Source organism: Triturus cristatus, chromosome 7 (assembly GCF_964204655.1).
Source record: "Triturus cristatus chromosome 7, aTriCri1.1, whole genome shotgun sequence".
NCBI classification, from domain to species: domain Eukaryota; kingdom Metazoa; phylum Chordata; class Amphibia; order Caudata; family Salamandridae; genus Triturus; species Triturus cristatus.
The window spans coordinates 1302044783-1302064798 of record NC_140590.1 but is presented as its reverse complement, the minus strand read 5'-3'; the positions used below and the strand labels follow the sequence as shown (position 1 = coordinate 1302064798).

The window sequence follows — 20016 nt, the reverse complement described above, 5'->3', positions numbered from 1 at the left end:
CACACCAAAACAATAGTGTTTGGTGAGAACAAGAAGCGGAGGTCAGAGCACAGCAGTCCAGCACCAGTCTTTGCAGCGTATTATTCATCAAATGTACGCTCACAGAGGATGCCTATTGATGATTATTTTACATATGATACAATTAGAACACTATAATATGATTTCCGTGTTATATTTTATGTAACCATATTGAATATTACTAAGATTAGGATGTTTGGTTTCATCCAACCATGATTGTCATGGTATTCTGTACAAATAATATTGTCTTAATATGGCGGATACACTTCTTGCAAAAGCATTAGTATAACGACCTTTTTCAATAAACGCTGTGTTAGGTAGTGCGATAGATTGGATTAACTTGACTAAATAGGTGCATTTTGTATGTTAATAATACACACAAAATAATATGTATTGAACTTCGTCATTAATGGACCGAATTTCGCACTATTGAAGTAGCTGAGGTGCAATTGAAAGAAAATCAGTGCTGCACTCTGCTCTTTATACTTTTCTATATGGTACTGAATTATTAAATTTGTTACAGATAATTCTACATTGGAGTAGCTGTGAACAGTGAGTCGTGATTATGCTTGGTTCTCTCTGCGTTACGAGATATTTGATTAAGAGACAATTTGTAAGTCATCTTTAATATACATGTTCTCCTTTGCGGTCAGTCTATTGTGCTGCTTAGGGAGAATGCAATTATTAAAATTCTCTCTAGTGTGGAGACAATTGCAGCGTAGTCGGAAAAGACTAAACATATTATATATATATATATATATATATATATATATATATATATATATATATATATATATATATATATATATATATATATACACACGCGTTTCAAAATAGTGCAAATGTTGTGTAATATGTTACGACATTGATGGTAAAGGATATGGAATTTTCAGTACATTTATCAGATTCATGCAGACTATGTGACTGCACATAACTGCCTACAGAATAATTAATCTAGTCAGGCAAAACAACAATTATTCTGCTTGTAAGCTGGATAGTATAGAATTGTATATGATGGTTGATAACTTAGGCCACCAGAATGAGAACTTTTATTTTGTTTATTCACAGATCTACAAAAAAAAAATTCTTGGATTGAAACCTGTATATAGGAAATTCATGTTTAGAAAATGACACTCTTTGAGGTATGATTTAACCAATTAGTACAATACTATGACTTACATAGGACGAATATAGGGATACATTTTGATTGAAACATGTTTTGTTCTTTTTGTGCCCCGTTCTGCGATATTGAAATGGATTACACTCCATTTACAAAGTTCAAGTATTTTAATTACTGAATACAACTATTTTCGCAAAATGATCTGCCCATAAGACATGAATAGTACCTGTGGTTGTGTTCTCTCCCAGCCATACATAATGCATATATACACTACTCTGGTCGGCTAAAGAATGATCTTCCCATAACTATGCATATTGAATATTTAAGATGTTGTAAACTAAATATGATTATGAGTATTATTACGATGAATTGTCTGGTTCTTTTGTATAGCATGCTTTTAATTGAGTGAATTGTAAATAGTTTTTTTATATGTGTTTTAGCCCTGAAGTCGTCCCATGAGGGACGAAACGCGTTGGTAGTCTTGTCAAATGAGCATATGTATTTTAAAGAAATTGTTTTTGGACTAAAGAATAAAGAGAACGCCCTCTACAATCAAAAATACGTTTTTTTCTTTCATTTGGTAAGTCTTCGAACTACAGTGCAAATTGCTTTGGATTATGGACAATAATTCCATTTATATATTGTTTGTGTTTTTTCGGGTGCAGGGACATTTGTTTTGAATTACAATAGTGTTTGGTGAAGGTGTGTGTGTTGCAGACCATGTTGCTGCCTTACAGATGTCATCTAAGGGAATGTTCCCTAAGAATGTCATGGAAGCCCCTTGTTTGCGTGTTGAATGCGCTCTAGGGGGAATTGTTTATGTGCGTTTAGCCTTTTGGAAGCATATCTGAATGCATTTGACTATCCACCTAGCAATCCAAGCTTTGGAGATGGGGTGTCCTTTAGGAGGTGGTAAGAAAGCTACGAATAATTGTTTTGTCTTTCTAAAGGTCTTAGTCCTGTCAATATAATACAGTAAAGCTCTTTTGACGGCAAGTGTGTGACGAGCGCTCTCTGCTACAGAGTCCGGGTTTTGGAAAAACACTGGTAACTATGGATTGGTTACAATGAAAAGCAGAGATGACTTTGGGAAGGAATTTTGGATTTGTTCTAAGAACCACCATGTTACGATGTATTTGTAAGAATGGTTCTTTTATGGTTAAAGCCTGGATCTCACTTACTCTCCTGAGAGGTGATTGCAACTAGGAAAGCTACTTTCCATGTAAGGCACTGCAGTTCACATTTGTGTAGGTTCAAATGGGGGACCTATGAGCCTGGTAAGGACAAGGTTTAGATTACACACCGGAGAGGGTGGCAGTCTGGGAGGAATTATTCTTTTAAGGCCTTCCATAAAGGCTTTGATTGCGGGTACCCTAAACATTGACACGTGTTTGTTTTGTAAATATGCAGCAAGAGCAGCTAGATGTAATCTTATGGATGAATATGCTAGATTACATCTTTGTAAATGCAGCAAATGATGTTCTGGATTGAAGCATCCAGTGGATCGGTTTCATTATTATTGCAGTAAATGACTAATCTTTTCCATTTTGCTGCATAACAGGCTCTGGTAGTAGGGTGTCTGGCTTCTTTGATGATATTCATACAGTCTGGTGGAAGGTCAAGGTAACCTAACTCTAGGACTTCAGGAGCCAGATCACCAGATTCATCCATCTCTCCATAGTTTTGCGTTAGTAGCTTCGGGGAGAGACGCAGTTTTTGGTGTGGAACCACCGAGAGTTCGAGAAGTGTGGTGAACCATGGTCGCCGTACCCATCTGGGAGCAACTAGGATCATCTTGAGAGACTGTTGCCTGAGTTTGCGTATTACTATCAGAATGAGTGGGAGTGGCGGAAAAGCGTACGCAAATCTGCCTGACCAGTTCATCCATATCTAATTGCCCTTGGACGATGGGTGTGGAAACCTGGCGGCGAAGGTTGGGCATTTTGCGTTTTCCTGTGTGGCGAACAGATCTATGTCTGGGTGGCCCCACATTTGGAAAAACGGTTGAACCTGTGGATGAAGTTCCCATTCGTGAATCTGCTGTGTCTGACGGAGCAGATCCGCAATCTGATTGTGTTGTCCTGGAAGATGTTCTGCTAGGAGATATAAGTTTTGCGGAATGGCCCATCTCCATATGTTTTGCGCTAGTTGAGAAAGCTGCAAAGAGTGTTCCTCCAGGTTTTTGTATGTAATACATTGATGTCATGTCCGTCCGGAGTAGGACAGCCTTGTTGAGGAGATGTGGTTGAAATTATTTTAGCGCCAGAAATATTGCTAGTCATTCTAGGTGATTGATGTGGAGCACTTTTTGTTGAGTGGTCTGCCTGCCCTGGACTGTATGGTTTAGGAGATGGGCTCCCCAGCCGGTGAGGGATGCGTCCGATGTGAACACTATGTGTGGAACTGGCTCTAGGAACGGCCGCCCTTTGGAAAGGTTGTGTGTTCCACCACTGCAGAGAGCGATGCGTGCGGCTGTCCACCAACACCAGATCTGTAAGTTGACCTTGAGCACGGTTCCACTGAGGTGTTAAGCATTCTTGTAAAGGGCGCATCTGAAACCTTGCATGAGGGACAATGAAAATGCAAGAGGCCATCATCCCTATTAGCTGCATAAACACTCGAGCTGGAAGGGAGTGTTGGGGTTGGTATCTTGTGATGAGGGTTTGTATACTGGCTATCCTGGCTGGATTGTGGGTATGCCAGAGCTTTGGAAGTGTTTATTGTGGCCTCTAGATATTGATGTAGATAGAACGTGGTGTGATTTTTTCTGAACCCCAAACTAACAGCTGAATTGTTTGGTAGGTGTGCTGTACACATGGACTGTATGACTTGGCTTTTATCAGCCAGTCGTCCAGGAACGGACACACGTGAATGTGTTGTGTTCGCAAGTGCGCGGCTACTACCGCCAGACACTTTGCGAAGACGCTGGGTGCTGTAACTCCAAATGGGAGGACCTTGAACTGATAAGGTTGGCCGTCCACTGTGAACCTTCGATATTTTCTGTGAGCAGGGTGTATGGGAATATGAAAGTAGACATCCTTGAGATCTAATGTGGCAAGGAAGTAGCCTTGTTGAAGCAGTGGAAGGACTTGCTGAAGAGTGATCATGTGAAAGTGATCTGACTGAATGTAAAAGTTAAAGGGTCTGAGGTCCAGTATTGGTCTGAGAGTACCGCGAGTACACCTATGTCCCTTGATGCTCCTGTTTGAGAAGCATTGGATGTTCCATGGACATGGGACGCTGTCTGGGCAGTATGTTGGTGGGGGGGGGGGGGGGGGGGGGGAGGGGGGGGGGGGGGGGAGTAGCAAGTTCAAGCAGTAACCATACTGGATAATTTGTCTTACCCACCTGTCTGTGGTGATGGAATTCCACACAGGTAGGAACTGTGATAGTCTTCCCCCGACTGGAGTGGAATGGTGGGGGGGAAGTGGAGGAAGTCACTTATGTGGTGGGGGAATAGCGGGTATTAGAACCACGCCCTCTCCCTTTGTTGTTATTGCCTCTAATTCCCTCTACAGTAACCTCTGTTAGGGGACGTCTGGGAAGAGGTGGTGTCTGTGTGTGGAAATTTAGCCCCACGCTTGCATTTTTTTAATGGAGTCCTTTCCATATGCTGGTTGATGGCACAGATCGGCCCAACAGTCCACGTTGACGACCAGACTCAAAAATGTCTTCAAGAATTGGATACGCGTTGAGAGAGATTCGTGATCAAAACAATACCATCAAGCAGTGAGAGTTTTTGCGCGAAGGGGAGTCGAACGACGTCGACCCGGAGCGCAGTAAATTACATCCGAACCCGATGGCTGGAAAAAAATCTGCCCATGCGCACTGTCACCCACGGGAGTAGTCGCCGATCTCGTGACTACAAAAGACTTCTTCCAAGACCACAACAAGGTGCAAGCATCCGAGCCCAACACCAGATCGCGATCTCTGCAGTAGTATGAATCTCTGCAGCGCATATGCCTCGAACATAATGTTTTGAGCACCGATTGGTCTACATTAGCCTGTTGTCTGGCTAACACATGTATACAATAGTGTTAAGTAAATGTGTGTGGAGTAGACCATGTTGCAGCTTTGCAGATATCTGCAATTGGAATGTTGCCTAAAAAACCATAGTAGTCCCCAATTTACGCGTGGCATGAGCTCTAGGGAGTGTAGGTGAAGTCCTTTTTGCTTTAGCATAACAAATTGGGATACATTTTACTATCCATCTTGCAATGCCAGACTTTGAAATTGCATTGCCTTTATGCGGTGGTGCAAAAGCAACAAATAGTTGCTTGGTTTTACGACATTGCTTTGTCTTTTCAATATAATATAGTAAGGCTCTTTTAATGTCTAATGTGTGAAGAGCTCTTTCTGCCAATGAATCTGGCTGCGGAAAGAATACGGGCAACTCTAGATTGGTTCAAATGTAAGGCAGAAACTACCTTTGGTAGAAATTTTGGGTTGGTACAAAGAAGCACTGTCATTGTGCAAACGAAAAAAAATAATCTTAGATTGAAAATGCCTGTAGCTCACCAACTCTCCTCAGTGATGTAAATGCTACCAGGAAAGCAACTTTCCATGTGAGAAATTGCAGCTCACATTTGTACAACGGTTCAAATGATGGACCCATTAACTTGATAAGGACAATATTTAGGTTCCACGCTGGTGCAAGTCTGGGTGGAATCACTCTTTAATCCTTCCATGAATGCTTTAATCATGGGGACTCTGAAAAGAGAGATGCTGTCTGTGAGAAAGTGGCTCTGTATTGAATATGCTACTTACCAGTATGCATCTGTTCTTGGCATGTAGGGCTGCTGACATTCATATCTGTGCATAGATCGCCGCCTAGTGTTGGGTCCGGATGTTTGCACGTTGTTGTCCTGGAAGAGTCTTCGAAGTATCCTGAGATAGGTGACTCCTCCCCTGGACCACAGTGCGCATGGGCATCCTCTCCATCCTCAGATTGTTTTTCGCCATTGTGGCAGTGATGGAGTAGATACAGAAAGTGATGACCATGCTATACAGTAATTCTGAGAGCTGCAGCTGCTACAGGCGCCGGGGAGGAGGGTGGGCGATATGAATGTCAGCAGCCCTACATGCCAAGAACAGATGCATACTGGTAAGTAGCATATTCAGTTCGAGGCATGTGGGCTGCTGAATTCATATCTGTGCATAGAATACATAGCAGTACCTCCCATTAGCGGCGGCTACCAGTGCCAGCTGCAGCGGTCTGAAAAAGAGTTTTGAGAACAGCCTGTCCTACAGCTGCCTGCTGTTTTGAGTGTACATCTACACAATAGTGTTTGGTAAATGTATGTGTAGTGGACCATGTGGCTGCTCTACATATATCATGTAAAGGAATGTTTCCCAGGAAAGCCATGGAGGCCCCTAACTTACGTGTTGAGTGGGCCCGTGGGGGAATCGTTAATGTGCATTTAGCCTTTTGATAGCAAATTTGAATACATTTAACGATCCATCTGGCTATACCTGCTTTGGAGATGGCGTTGCCTCTGTGTTGAGGGGAAAAGGCAACGAAAAGTTGTTTTGTTTTCCTAAAGTTTTTAGTTCTGTCTATATAGTACATGAGGGCTCTTTTGACGTCTAGTGTATGGAGCATTCTTTCAGCGACATTTTGTGGATTCTGAAAGAAAACAGGCAGTTCAATCGTTTGATTCATGTGGAACTGCGATATTACTTTAGGCATGAATTTGGGGTTGGTACGTAGTACGACCCGGTTTGCGTGAACCTGTATGAATGGCTCTTGAATGGTTAGTGCCTGGAGTTCACTAACTCTTCTCAACGAAGTGATTGCTACTAGGAAAGCTACTTTCCAGGTGAGGAATTGAATCTCACATGAGTGGAGAGGTTCGAAGGGTGGACCCATCAGTCGGGTGAGGACCAAGTTGAGGTTCCACACTGGTGCTGGTGGGTGTCTTGGGGGAATTACTCGTTTAAGTCCCTCCAAGAATGCTTTGATGGCAGGCACTCTGAATAAAGAGAGGTGCTGCCTGTTTTGGAGATAGGCTGCTATTGCGGTTAAATGGATACGTATTGAGGTGTATGCCAGATTGCATCGGTATAGGTGTAAGAGGTAACAGATTATGTTTTGAGTGGATGCGTCTAGCGGGTTAATGTCATTTTTATTGCAATAAATGACAAACCTCTTCCATTTGGCTGCATAGCAAGCTCTGGTAGTGGGTCTCCTAGCTTCCTTAATGATCTCCATACAGTCAGGTGGCAGGTTTAGGTAGCCAAACTCTAGGACTTCAGGAGCCAGATCGCCAGGTTCAGCTGTTGCGGATCTGGGTGCTGAATTTCTCCATGGTTCTGCGTCAAATGCACGGGTTTGATCCGCAGCCTTTGATGCGGCACCACGGAAAGTTCCAGAAAGGTGGTGTACCATGGCTGGCGTGCCCATGTTGGAGCAACCAGGATGAGTGTTAGTGAGTGTTGTCGCAGTTTGCGTGCCACCAGCGGTATCAACGGCGCTGGGGGAAAAGCGTACGCAAATCTGCCGGACCAGTTCATCCATATCGCATTGCCCTGCGACTGTGGATGTGGGAACCTGGCGGCAAAGCTTTGGCATTTTGCGTTTTCGCTTGTGGCAAATAGGTCTATCTCTGGATGACCCCACTGTTGGAAGTACGGTTGGAGAACTGAGGGGTGTAGCTCCCACTCGTGCATCTGGTGGCTGTCTGCTGAGCAGATCCGCCATCTGGTTGTCCTTGCCTGGGAGGTGTTCCGCCATGAGGAATATGTTCCTCTGAATGGCCCACTTCCACATGCTCTGAGCCCGATGAGACAACTGTGGAGAGTGCGTTCCTCCCTGCTTCTGTATGTAGTACATGGCAGTCATGTTGTCCGTCCGGATCAACACGACTTTGTTGCACAAGTGTACTTTGAATGCCTTCATGGCTAGGAAGATTGCCATCAGTTCCAGAACGTTGATGTGCATCTTCTTTTGTTGTATTGTCCATAGTCCCTGCACTGTGTAATTGAGTACATAAGCTCCCCATCCCTGGAAACCATTGTCTGTTTTTCTGTGAAATTTCTTTTAAGTGTCGATTTCTGCAATCTTTAAATATTCTTCAAAAATCGTGTAATATCTGAAAACGTAATTGCTTACCTGTTTTGGATAAAGGTCCCAGTACTGAGTCTAGGCACCCAGTACTGGATTACAAAAGTAACAAGAACGTACCGTACCTGTAACCTGCATTTTCTTCCATAGGGAACCATTGGTTGTTTTCTCTGAAATATTTTCCAAATGTTAACTTTTAAAATAGCTAAATATTAGTTAAAAATCATTTCAGTATTTAAGTGGACTCATCACTTGATTCTGAGAACTGACCCAGGACTGAATCTAGGATCCAGGCCTGGAATTACAAAAGTAACCTAAAAAGTAATCTGTTGCAAATACCTTGAATTTATCATTGAGCTCAATGTATTGTTGTGTTTAGAAATAGAGTTGCCTACTGCAACTACTTGTAACTTTTTACTAAAGTCTATTGCATATAGAAAAGTATTTATATGAAACATCTCCTGTCGAGAAAGTATATTTTAATTCCAAGTGTTGGTTCTAAAATAAAACAAGCATATATTTGTTATATATAAACCATTGGCCTAGAGTTCAGTTATTGAGTGTGTGGAACCATTTGCTGACTGAGTGTGTACAACAAATGCTTTACACGGTCCTCTGATACTGCCTTACTGCTCGTCCAGGCTACCACTTTAGAGAGTAAGGTTATATCCAACTTTAACCTCTGTTAAACCCTTGGGGTCTGTGGACTCTGTACACCCTGTACCTATTAAGGAACAGTATATACAGAGCCACTTTCTCACAGAATGGTCTTGGGGTAGCGCAAAAAAATCACTTTTGGTATTTGCGGGGAAAGTGTGTCTTGAGTTGCCTCTACCTCTTTGCTTTCTGTTATTCCCTCTAAATCTGAGGGCGATTGACTATTGCCCTTGTAAGAGGGGGAGGGATTTTCTGTTGATATACTCTTGGAGACCGTCCTATAATAGGAGCGATGAAAGGAACCTCTACCTGAAGGTGATTGCAAAGCTCCCACGGACTTAGCGACCTCAAGTGTCTTTTTTCATCTTTTCCAGTGAGATGTCAACTGCTGGACCAAAGAGATGTTACTTATCGAATGGTTGGTTAAGAATGGAGGCTTGCACCTCAGGTTTGAAACCTGAACCCTCAACCAAGCATGTCTGCATAGTATTACACTGGTGTTTACTGCTCAGGCCATTGTGTCTGCTGCGTCCAAGGCGCATCTAATAAAGGTATTAGTAACGAGCTTGCCTTCTTGAATAAGATAATTGGCCTTAGATTTGGGCTCATCGGGTAAAAATTGCATGAGCTTCTCTAACTTGTCACAGTGAGCTCTATCGTAACGAGCTAATAAGGCTCGAGTATTAGCAATACACCAGTTATTGTCTGTCTGCAACGCCACTCTTGCCTGAAGCTTCAATTCACTTGGACTCTATCAGGAGGAGGGGCTTCACCTGTGGTCTGTGAGTTAGCTCTCTTGTGTGCATTGGAAACTACAATAGTCTAAAGGCTCCCGACCTTTGATTTAGACCGGGTCAGTAGATGCAGGTTTGTACTTTATCTACTCTAGGTGTGATTATTCTTGCCCTGTTAAAAAGCTCAATGTACCCCATGTTATCAGGTGGAGAGTTTAGACGGATATAGATCCGGGTCATTATCAGTGTTGTCATTATCATAATGTTCCCATGGGTCAGGGTCTACTGGACTACCTCGATCATGGTCCCCATCTCCCTCATCCTGTGGGTCAGGTGATGGAGTTAGTAGGTGAGTTAGGTGAAATAACCAAGTTTGGATCAATGGGTGGAGGAGATTAAATGCAAGGTAGGAAAGGGTTGGTGCCCACATTTTTCTTTTTCAGGGGTATGTGATAATCCTCTTGAAGGCCCATTTTCCTCTTTTCAGGTAATTTAGCAATGATATGTCCAGTATCTGGATTCATTTCCAGCTCTGTGTTTTGGATCCAAAGATGGAAGGTCGGACCGAAGTTCTTTAGAGAGTCTTTTCTTTACTTGCCGTTTTCGCCTTCAAAGGTTTTGGTTCGTTGCCGGTATGGGGCCGACTCGAGCCCGAAGGGCTCTGTGTTTCAGCGCCGGGCCCGAAGGTGGGGTGCCTTGAAACTTAATGTCTCTGGCGACCTTGGCTCGAGGGCAGAGGAGGGACCGGAGTCTTTTTGTGGAGTAAGTGGTAGGGGAAGGAGGTCTCTGTACTCGCGATATGTTGACCTGGTGTGATTTGGTCTTCGACATCGGAGTCTGTTTCAGACACTGCAATGCATTCTTCCTCCACTTCTGCTTTGGCTTCCGGCACGTTTGATTCTTCTTGATCGGAATCCTCTCCGAAAAGATCCACTGTGGAGATGCTTTGCTGATGCATTTCGTGACAGACGTTCACGGAGTGTCTTCTTCGATCGAAACAATCAGCATGTGTCACAGTCCTTCCCGTCATGTTCGAGTCAGACAGGTTGCACATTGTAGGAAAGTGGCTCTGTATATACTGTTCCGAAATAGGTACAGTGTGCACAGAGTCCACAGTCCCCAGAGGTTTGGCAGAGGCTAAAGTTCGATATAACCTTACTCTCTAAAGTGGCAGCTTGGTCCAGCAGTAAGTCAGTATCAGAGGACAGTGTAAAGCATTTGTTGTACACACTCAGTCAGCAAATGGTCTCACACTCAAGAACTGAACTCTAGGCCAATGGTTTTGTATACAAATATATGGTTGGTTTATTTTAGAACCAACAATAGATTGCAAAATATACTTTCTCTGAATGAGAGGCTTTATATAAATACTTTCAATATGCAGTAGGCTGTTGAATACAACAGACAGTGGTTGCAATAGGCAACACAATTTCAAACAATAATACATTAGTTACTTTGAGGATTACGTTTCTAACCACATGACTGGATCCTGGATTCAGTCCTGGGACAGCTCTTGTAAGCAATTGAGTAAAAGCGTTTGTTACAAAAATATTGCTTAAAAAATCACAAATGTATTTTAAAAGTTGACATTTAGAAACTTTGTCACATAGAATCACCAATGTTATCCTATGGGAGGAAATTCACTTAGCAGGTAAGTGGGGTTATTGTTACTTTTTCAAACTCAGTGTTAGATCCTGGATCCAGCACTGGTGCACCACCTGTACACAGTTGAAAGAATGTGGTTTGGTTATACAGGCAATTTTTAACGAATATTTGTACGTTTGTAAAAATCGACAAACTTTTTCAGCAAAAAACAGGCAATGTTATCCTACGGAAGGAAATTCAAGTTGCAGGTAAAGTATGTTATCGTTACTTTTGTAATCCAGTGCTGGACTCCTAGGTTCAGCACTGGGACATCTATCTAAAACAGGTAATTACGTTTTCACAGTTGGTGCGATTTTTATAGAATATTTGTGGTTTGCAAGAATCGACACTTAAAAGAAATTTCACAGAAAAACAGTCAATGGTTCCATATGGAAGAAAATTGGGTTAGCGGCAAGTATGGTTATAATTACTTTTCAGGGTCAGTGCTGGGCACCAAGATACAGCACTGGGATCTCTCCTAATAGCAGGTGAGTATTTGTTACTCGGCTGATTTTTGGTGAATATTTTAAGTTTTGAAAAGTCCACACTAAGAAGAAATTTCAGGAAAAACCAGTCAATGTTACCCTATGGAGAAAATTGAGTTATCGGCTTTAAGTAAGTACTCGACTTGAAAAGTTAAGGTTCTGGGCATAGACTCGGGGGGTCTCCCAGGGTCAGGTAGGTACAGTTGTTACACCCTCAGCGGCACAGGGGCAGCCGGATGCAGAGAGAGTTAGGCCCAATGTTATCCTATGGGAGACAGGGGGGCCTTGGTTGGTGGCTGCTGACTAGCAGGCCACGCGGCTGTGGGAGCTGGGCTCCTGGTCACTTGCTCAGGGCAAATGGAGAAGTAGGTAGGAGTAGAAGTTACACTGCCAGGGCCACTCGGGCGGCTGGGTGCAGGGTGCTTTTGAGCTTTCGGGCGCTCAATGGATTTCAATGGGAAAGCTCCAGGATGAACAACGGCTGCATGCTCGGGGACGAAGATTCTTCAGGTGCCACCATCATTCTTCAATACACCTCGGCATATATAAAACATATTTAAACTTTACAGAAACAGTCACCGGATGATGCCATTTGAGATATCAGTGATGTCACTGACCATGTCAAGAATGATGGAATATGTGACGTCAACAGTAGTGCATTGCGGGTGCGCGAGTTATAGTTAGCTGAACTAACTATAACGGACGAATTTCTATGGTTTTGTACGAGTGAAATGTACAATTAACTATAAAGTCCCTGAAACCTATGGTTTTTTTTTCCAGTGAATTTCTAAGGTTTTTTTAAATGCTAATTTCTAACTATAACATGCCTGAAACCTATGTTTTATCCAGTAAAAAAAAAAAAATTATATACATATATATATATATATATACACACACACATATATATATACACACACACACACCCTCATGATATGCCTCAATATTATCACCCAATGACAATTACATGATCAAAAAGGAACACAATTTACTTCATTACTGAACTTCAGAAAATTAAAGCCGCATGACATTGTAATCATGCACTGTAACGCAGTCATACTTAAAAACTAATAGCTCTATCAACAACCAGTGTGAGCATTAGCAACCAAAAAAACCATGTTATATATAGATCAGCCCAGCACCATGTGACTCTGGGCAATAGCTCACTTAATCTTCCCGAGGGCCCCCAGCGCCTTGACACCTTCGGGAAATTGTTGGCACTTTACAAATACTGGACATTTACATAATCAACCATCGCCAATACTTTGTAAGAAAAACTCAGATGTAATAATGATTGCAAAAAAAAGATGTTTTAGGAAATACAGTCCCAGTTCCAATTTTTCAGAATCTCAGGTCGTTCAAGGTCTAAGGGGAAAAAAAGCCTTTTCCACTGTACTCACCACAGCATAGGAGTAGGACGGGGGCTAAGGCACAGTTCTTTGGAAAATCTAGGACTTTAATTTTATTTTTTATTTTTTTTTTAAATTGTAGATTTCCTTGAGAAGTCTTTCAAGACTGGTACCCATGGCGGGAAGTGACTACTCATTTAGACCTCAACGTTTCCGGGTCCTCCTCGAGGTAGAGCACTGGAGGAACTATTGAATTGGGAATAAAGGGTATACTATAAAAATTTGTGTCAGTGATCTACCTAAACAAGCAGGGAAAACTTGAATGTTAAGTACCTTTAGTTTGACTGCCTAACGAGGCATAGGTTTTGATGCCTGTAATACAAAATCAAAATTGAAACACAGAGGGTAGTTTAAAATTGCAGAGTTTAGATATTGTTTGTACCATATTGATAACTGCCAAATATCAGGGCTGCAGATCCTTATCGAGGTATACTTAATGTGATTCATAGAAAACAGAGCTATTCAGTGACCTTAACAGAAGTTGTGCCAGAATTGCCACGTCTCATATTGAATTTTCTGAAAGAAAAGTCTATATATGTTTTTATGACCAGGCCAGATATCAGAAGAGTCCGACGTTGTCCCAATCAGATTATTACACGTGCAGTGGGCATCTTCGTCCCAATATAACTAAGGGCATGCAGTTACAGTGTATGGCGGCTTCACTTATATGCACGGGGCCTTCCTCAGTGCCTTGGCGATATTCCAGAGCGCCTGGTGCGATGTCATGCACTAGAGATTACTAGATTTGTAGTTTCAAGAAAGCATAGTTTTGAGACACAACGGTGGAGTTGGGGGGGGGCACAACAAAGTTTGCAGCGGTTTTAAAATAAAATTATAAATTGTAAAGTTCAGGAAATTAATTCTAACCAATGGACGCCATGTTAAAGATAAAGTTAAGATCTATGAACTGGTTCGAGTTTTATAGCATACCATTTATTCTCCTCTCAACAAATCCTCCAGTTTCCTGTTCTGAAGAGATCCCAGAATCACTTGACAGTACCCGAGATTATAAAAAATTGAAACTGGGACGGTATTTCTGAATTTATTTATTTGCACTCATTATTACATTTGCATCTTTTTCACAAACTGTTGGTGATGGATGACTATATATCGCACATGGGCATTTGGGTTGTTAATGGCCAAACTGGGTATTGATTGGTATATAAGTTTTAAAGAACGACATTAATATGTTACTTTGTATGATTTCAATGTCACTATGCCTCAATTTCCTCAATTTAAAGTAATGAAGTAATTGAATTATTAGGTGCTACTATTAAGGAATATTTCAGAAGGTGTGCATAATATTGTTTTTAGTTGTTGCTTTGAGTTAATTAAATAGGCTCAGTACCTTGATGCCGTAAATCTGGAAGTTGATTTGAAAGAACTGGCGGCAGAGCCAGATCAGATACCATACACCTATCCACCTTGCCGGAGATCAAATTCAAAGATGACCCCAAAATCTGGAAACACAACCTGCACCATGGACAGGAGTGACACTGGAAGGAAAGTCCCTCATTCAGTGTATCCTATAAAATTTGGTGGGAGGGTGACTCCAATGAAAACTTGAAGGTGAAAGTATCTAAGTTAGAGAGACAGCTTTCATATTAGAGGGTGATGAGGCCCGAGAATGATTCACAGTGGAAGTGTTCATTTGCTTGGACTTCTGGACAAACTTGCTCTCCAGTAAATTCTTTCTACGTCCTCTCTTATAGGGGAGAGGCTCAAGTCACGAAGCACATTTTATCTTTTCAATTTGGTCCCCTTCTAGTGTTGTGTAAGATACCCTAGAAGTCGGTCTTGTTCCCTATGAAGATTCAAATATATGTGAAGCAAGAAGGAGCTTCACATTCACACAAATGGAAGGCAACAAGAGGATCTGTTTTTATAATCCTGTGAGTGGTTTCAAGGCGGAAGAAAAAAAAGGAACATAACTGAATCAGATCACGACATTACAATTGTCTTTTTTGTGGATCTGCTTGTATTTCTAGTACCTTCCACTTAGCCTTCCGGAAGACAATTATGGAAACAAGATAAGTTAAATAGGAAATACAAGTTCCATCTTAAACAATATTATGAGTCAAGTTGTACTAAAGTGATTTAAAAAAACCTTTTGTAGACTTTGGTGGAAAAAAGCAGAATTGTAAGCTAACAAGGCATATACCTTCTTCATTTTCCATCATATCATCCTCTTCTGGGAATTTCACATTCTTCTTTTTCTTTTTCTTGCCAAGCATAAAGTCAAGGTCATCCTCCGTTTCAACAGGGGGCTCTGGCTCTTCAATCTCAATCTTTAACTCCTGTAATAAAACATCATCAAGATGTAGCTTACTCTAGCAGGTTTACCAGATGTATTGTAATTGCATTTATATAGTGCTTACTACTCCTGACGAGGCTTCAAAGCATTTTTCGGAAAGTAGCACGCTACTCCGGAGCCCATAAAGGATTAGTGGTGAATTAGTATAGTGAAATATTTAATTTGAGTGATGGATATGTTAGTTATTTGGATTGAGAAGGATAGCAGAGGGATGGAAGAGGAAAAAAAAGTTTTGCATTTATATAGCGCTTGCTTCCCCTGATGAGGTGAAGTGCTTTTTTAGTGAGTAGCGCGCTACTCCGGAACCCATAAACGATGAGGGGTGAATTAGTAAAGTGAAATATGAAATTAATTTGATTGGTGGACATGTTAGTTTATTTGGATTGAAAAAGACAGTGAAGGGATAGAAGAATTAAGAAATAGATTATATATATATATATATATATATATATATATATATATATATATATATATATATATATATATATATATATATATATATATATATATATATATATATATATTCACTGAAAAAACCATAGGTTTCACACATGTTATAGTTAGCGGAAATTTTACTGATAAAAAACCAATGAAATTGCCCCGTTATAGTTAGTGCTGGCAACTATAACTCACGCGACCGCAATCCTCTGCTGATGCTAATACTGTATTTAGACACTTATTTGCCCATGTCTTCTTCCATACATTTTTAGCTATACATATATTACAAATATTTTTTTTTCATAAAGACACATGTCATCAGCAGAAGATTGCGGTTGCGTGAGTTATAGTTGCCAGCACTAACTATAACGGGGCAATTTCATTGGTTTTTTATCAGTAAAATTTCCGCTAACTATAACATGTGTGAAACCTATGGTTTTTTCAGTGAATTTGCAAGGTTTTTTAAATGCTAATTCCTAACTATAACGTGTGTGAAACCTATGGTTTTTTCAGTGAATTTGTACGGTGTTTTAAATGCTAAGTTACTTTACGCCATTCGTGGCGTGCACGCCCACTTAACGCAGTTCGTTCCGTGCTTCGCGCACCGCGCACCCACTTTACGCAGTTAGTGCCGTGCCCACGTTACGCTAGATGGGCCATGTACGCACGATGCGCTTCGCGCACCGTGCGCACATGGAGGACATATTATGCGCTTCCTTGTGATAGGTAATCTGTTGAAATTTTTTTGGGAATTTCTGTTCTCTAATAAGCCATGCACAAATGGTGGCCTTCGGCCACCATTTGTACACGGGGTGGAGAAAGTATGGATTTTTTTTTTTTTATAATTTTGGACCGTACGCGTACGGTAAGCGTACGGTAAGCGTAATCGGCGAAATTGCCAAAAAAAAAATAATACCGTTTTTGCTCTTGGGGGATGTTTGGGGACTCCCTCAACATGACTATGTGGGAGGGAGTTGTCAAAACAGCCCCGTAACATGTTTTTGGGCATCATGTTTGATAAATAACACTCAGTGCGAGAGACAAAATGGCGGACGCCGCTTCCTGGTTTCGGCCGATTCGAATGTTTACTAAGATCTAAGAGCCAATCAGAATCGCGCTCGCCACCGTATGCTTACCGTAAGCGTACGGTAAGCGTACCGTAAGCGGGCTCAGATATATATATTGATTTAAAGGCTATTTTCTCAGAATCTACTGAACAGATTTACACCAAACCTACAAAAGGCACTTCCTTGACCTAGGGACTACCTCTCTGCCAAATTTTGAGTAATTCTGTTCAGCCGTTCGGGCTGTAGCTCGTTCTAAAGGTCCTATGGAAAAATGCATGGGAAAAACGCGTTTTGGGACCCCCCTTTTATCTCAGCCCCCGCTTGACGGATCCCCCCGAGACTTTCAGGGTAGGAGCGGAGCGTAGCGCCCCACCTATTTTGAGAAATTCGCGAGGATTCGTCGACCGGCGCCAAAGTTATTCAAAATAGAATGTTGAGGTTTTCCTATGGAAACGTGGTCCTAACTATAACTACCTACTGGCGACCGCCAGTAGGATATATATATATATATATATATATTTTTTTTTTTTGTTTGTTTTGGAGCTCATAGCAGCAGGAGGAGGCTTGGGATGAGTAAAAGGTAGGTGGAGGAGGAAGAGTCGGAGGGAAGGGTTTAGAAAGGCTTGCTTTGGGGGATCGGAATAGTAAAAGATACGAGATGATGCAGAGTAGGGAGGCGTCTAAAAGGGATATTTTTAGGATCATAGTAGTGGTATTGGGATGAATGAGAGTTGAGGTAGAGGATATATTGATAGAGATATAGGGTGAGAAATAGGGTAGTGCATTTGATATGCTGAATTAGAAGAAAAGTAATAAATAAATATATAGCTCCATAAGTACATTGAAGGTACATAGCTGCATAAAGGAAGGTAGTATATGTAGATTAAACATGCATTAAAAAACTCAGGCTTTCAAGTGTTGTATTTTGAAATAATGTATTTATAAATATTTTTGTAAATCAAAAGTAAAGCCCTTGTAGATCGATATGACAAAAGATTGACTTGTGTATGCTGTCACTTGTATACATGTTAAAAACAGAACGTAATTCAGTAATATGTACATTTGTAAAGCAGAACTAATGAATATATATTTTTTCAATTATTCTGCACGTTAATACAAAGCAATGCACATATATAGTCACATCTATAGTACAAATAAATGCTTTATATACAGAGCGATATGCGATATATTTCTGTTTGCGTATGGTGGTTATGTGAGGAGGAGCCAATTCTTGAGTAGTTTTCTGAAGATATGGTGGTTATCCGCGGATCTTATGTTGGGGGTAAAGGGTTCCATAGTTTGGCTGCTTTAACAGAGAAGGATGTGCGACCCATGGTTTTTTTCTTGTATTTTGAGGCGAGGTACCACTCTAGAGCCGAGGTTCCTTTGTTGAACGTGTTTGGTGATTTTATTCCTGATGAAGACCGATCCTGTTCCATGTTTCGCTTTGTGGGCGATACAAAGCACCTTGAACGTGGATCTTCTGGCAACCGGTAACCAATACAGGGTTTTCAAAGGAGGGGAGATGTGGTTTTGTGGTTTTATATGCAAGAGTAGTCGTGCAGCAGAGTTCTGAATCCGTTGTAGTCTTTTCATGGTTGTTAAAGGTGATCTGTGGTAGAGGCGGTTGGAATAATAGAGTTTGGACAGAACAAGGGAGATGGTAGCCTGGACCTTAAATGGAAATCACAAATGGGGGAAGATTTGTTGCACAGTTTCTATAGTAACAAAGATTGATCTTGCTAGTTAGTCAACTTGGGCATTCATTGATAGCTTGGAGTCCATGGTCATTCCGAGGTTTCTTACTTCCTTCGATACTTTAGGCGGTGATCCCAGTTCATCAGGCCAGGCGGCGAGCAGGTCATAATGTTTCTAAATCGGCACGTGAGCAGGTCTGTTTTGGAAGCATTCAATTTGGGAGGGCTCCATGGCATCCATTGATCCACAGCTCCGATACAACCGAAAATTGGCGAGTTTCCAATGTCTTTTGGGGTATTCCAATTCAAGGAGTATTTGCGTGTCATCTGCATAGTTATAGCACGTGAGGTGAAATTGATCAGTGCCGGTAATGACTTCATGTAGATGTAGAAAAGCATCGCCGAGATGAGCCTTGAGGGACCCCTGCTTTTGTAAAAGTACAGTTTGGATGAGAAAGGTGGGGTATGGATGACAGTTCTGTTGCGAAGAAAGGATGTGATCCAGTCTAGAGCAGTACCCTCAATGCCCCCTTTTAGTAGTGGCAATGTGTAGTTTAGAGCTCTGTATTCTTTGTTCTGTGTAGCCCCATATGAAACAGAGAATGAGTTGACAATATTTTTAAGAGGCGGATGAGAGATTAGCAGTGCGAGCATCCCAAACATCTTGTTAAAGCAGGGAGCTATAGTCATTTTAATGATTGGCCCTCTGCTCCATAACGAAAGGTTTAAAGCAGACCATTTCTGGAAATTCCCTTTGTCTAGCAGCAGGAAGATGTGGTCAGGAACCATGTTCTGCAGGCTTCTGTTAACTAGTATGACTAAATATTTAAGATCCTCAGTTTTTCAGCGAACTTTGAGGAAATCAGGGCAGCCCTGGTGGTGGAGGCGATAAGTGGCAGAGCCTCACATTTGGAGCGCTTTATTTTATACCCAGAAAACTCAAGAAGTGATCAATCCGATTCATCAGTGCGGTAGCCTATTCTGGTGGGCGAAATAATGTGAGCAAGACGTCCTCAACATAATAGAATTCTTCAAGTTATCCCGCAGGTGTCAGTATCCCTTTAATCTACACGTTATGTCTTATGGCTATGGCCAGAGGTTCCAAGGCTAGAAGAAAAGTAGAGAAGAGAAGGGACCTCCACAAGTAACCAATGCAGAGGGAATGTGGCATATACTTTTAAAGAATCTAAGAAAATTACCCATCCGTTCCAGAGTTCTAATCCTATGTCCCCATTTTACTCTGTCAAAGGCCTTTTTCATCATCCAATGAAAGAATGACTCTCCAGTCAAGGCCATCACGTTCTTGCCAGAGTTTGGGGGGGGGGGGGACTACAGAGATCATTCATCGATGCATGCCCTGGTACAAACCCTAT

The 20016-nt window shown here is 41.6% G+C and overlaps 1 protein-coding gene across 9 annotated transcripts in view; it reads right to left on the bottom strand.

The window, feature by feature from the left end:
- Positions 1-20016, bottom strand: part of LOC146811945 (eukaryotic translation initiation factor 2 subunit 2) — a 268399-nt gene that overhangs the window by 177910 nt on the left and 70473 nt on the right. For 6 of the 9 annotated variants that reach the window (XR_014966807.1, XM_085618911.1, XM_085618918.1 and 3 more), the window contains exons 4-5: positions 15289-15424; positions 13401-13439 (exon numbers count right to left, since the gene is read on the bottom strand). Coding sequence is in view for 8 of the 9 variants with exons in the window: in XM_085618911.1 (XP_085475037.1) it covers positions 13401-13439; positions 15289-15424 (175 nt within the window). In the remaining variant the exon portion in view is untranslated. The remainder of the gene's footprint in view (positions 1-13400; positions 13440-15288; positions 15425-20016) is intronic. The other 3 variants (XM_085618912.1, XM_085618914.1, XM_085618916.1) reach the window with 1 other exon arrangement.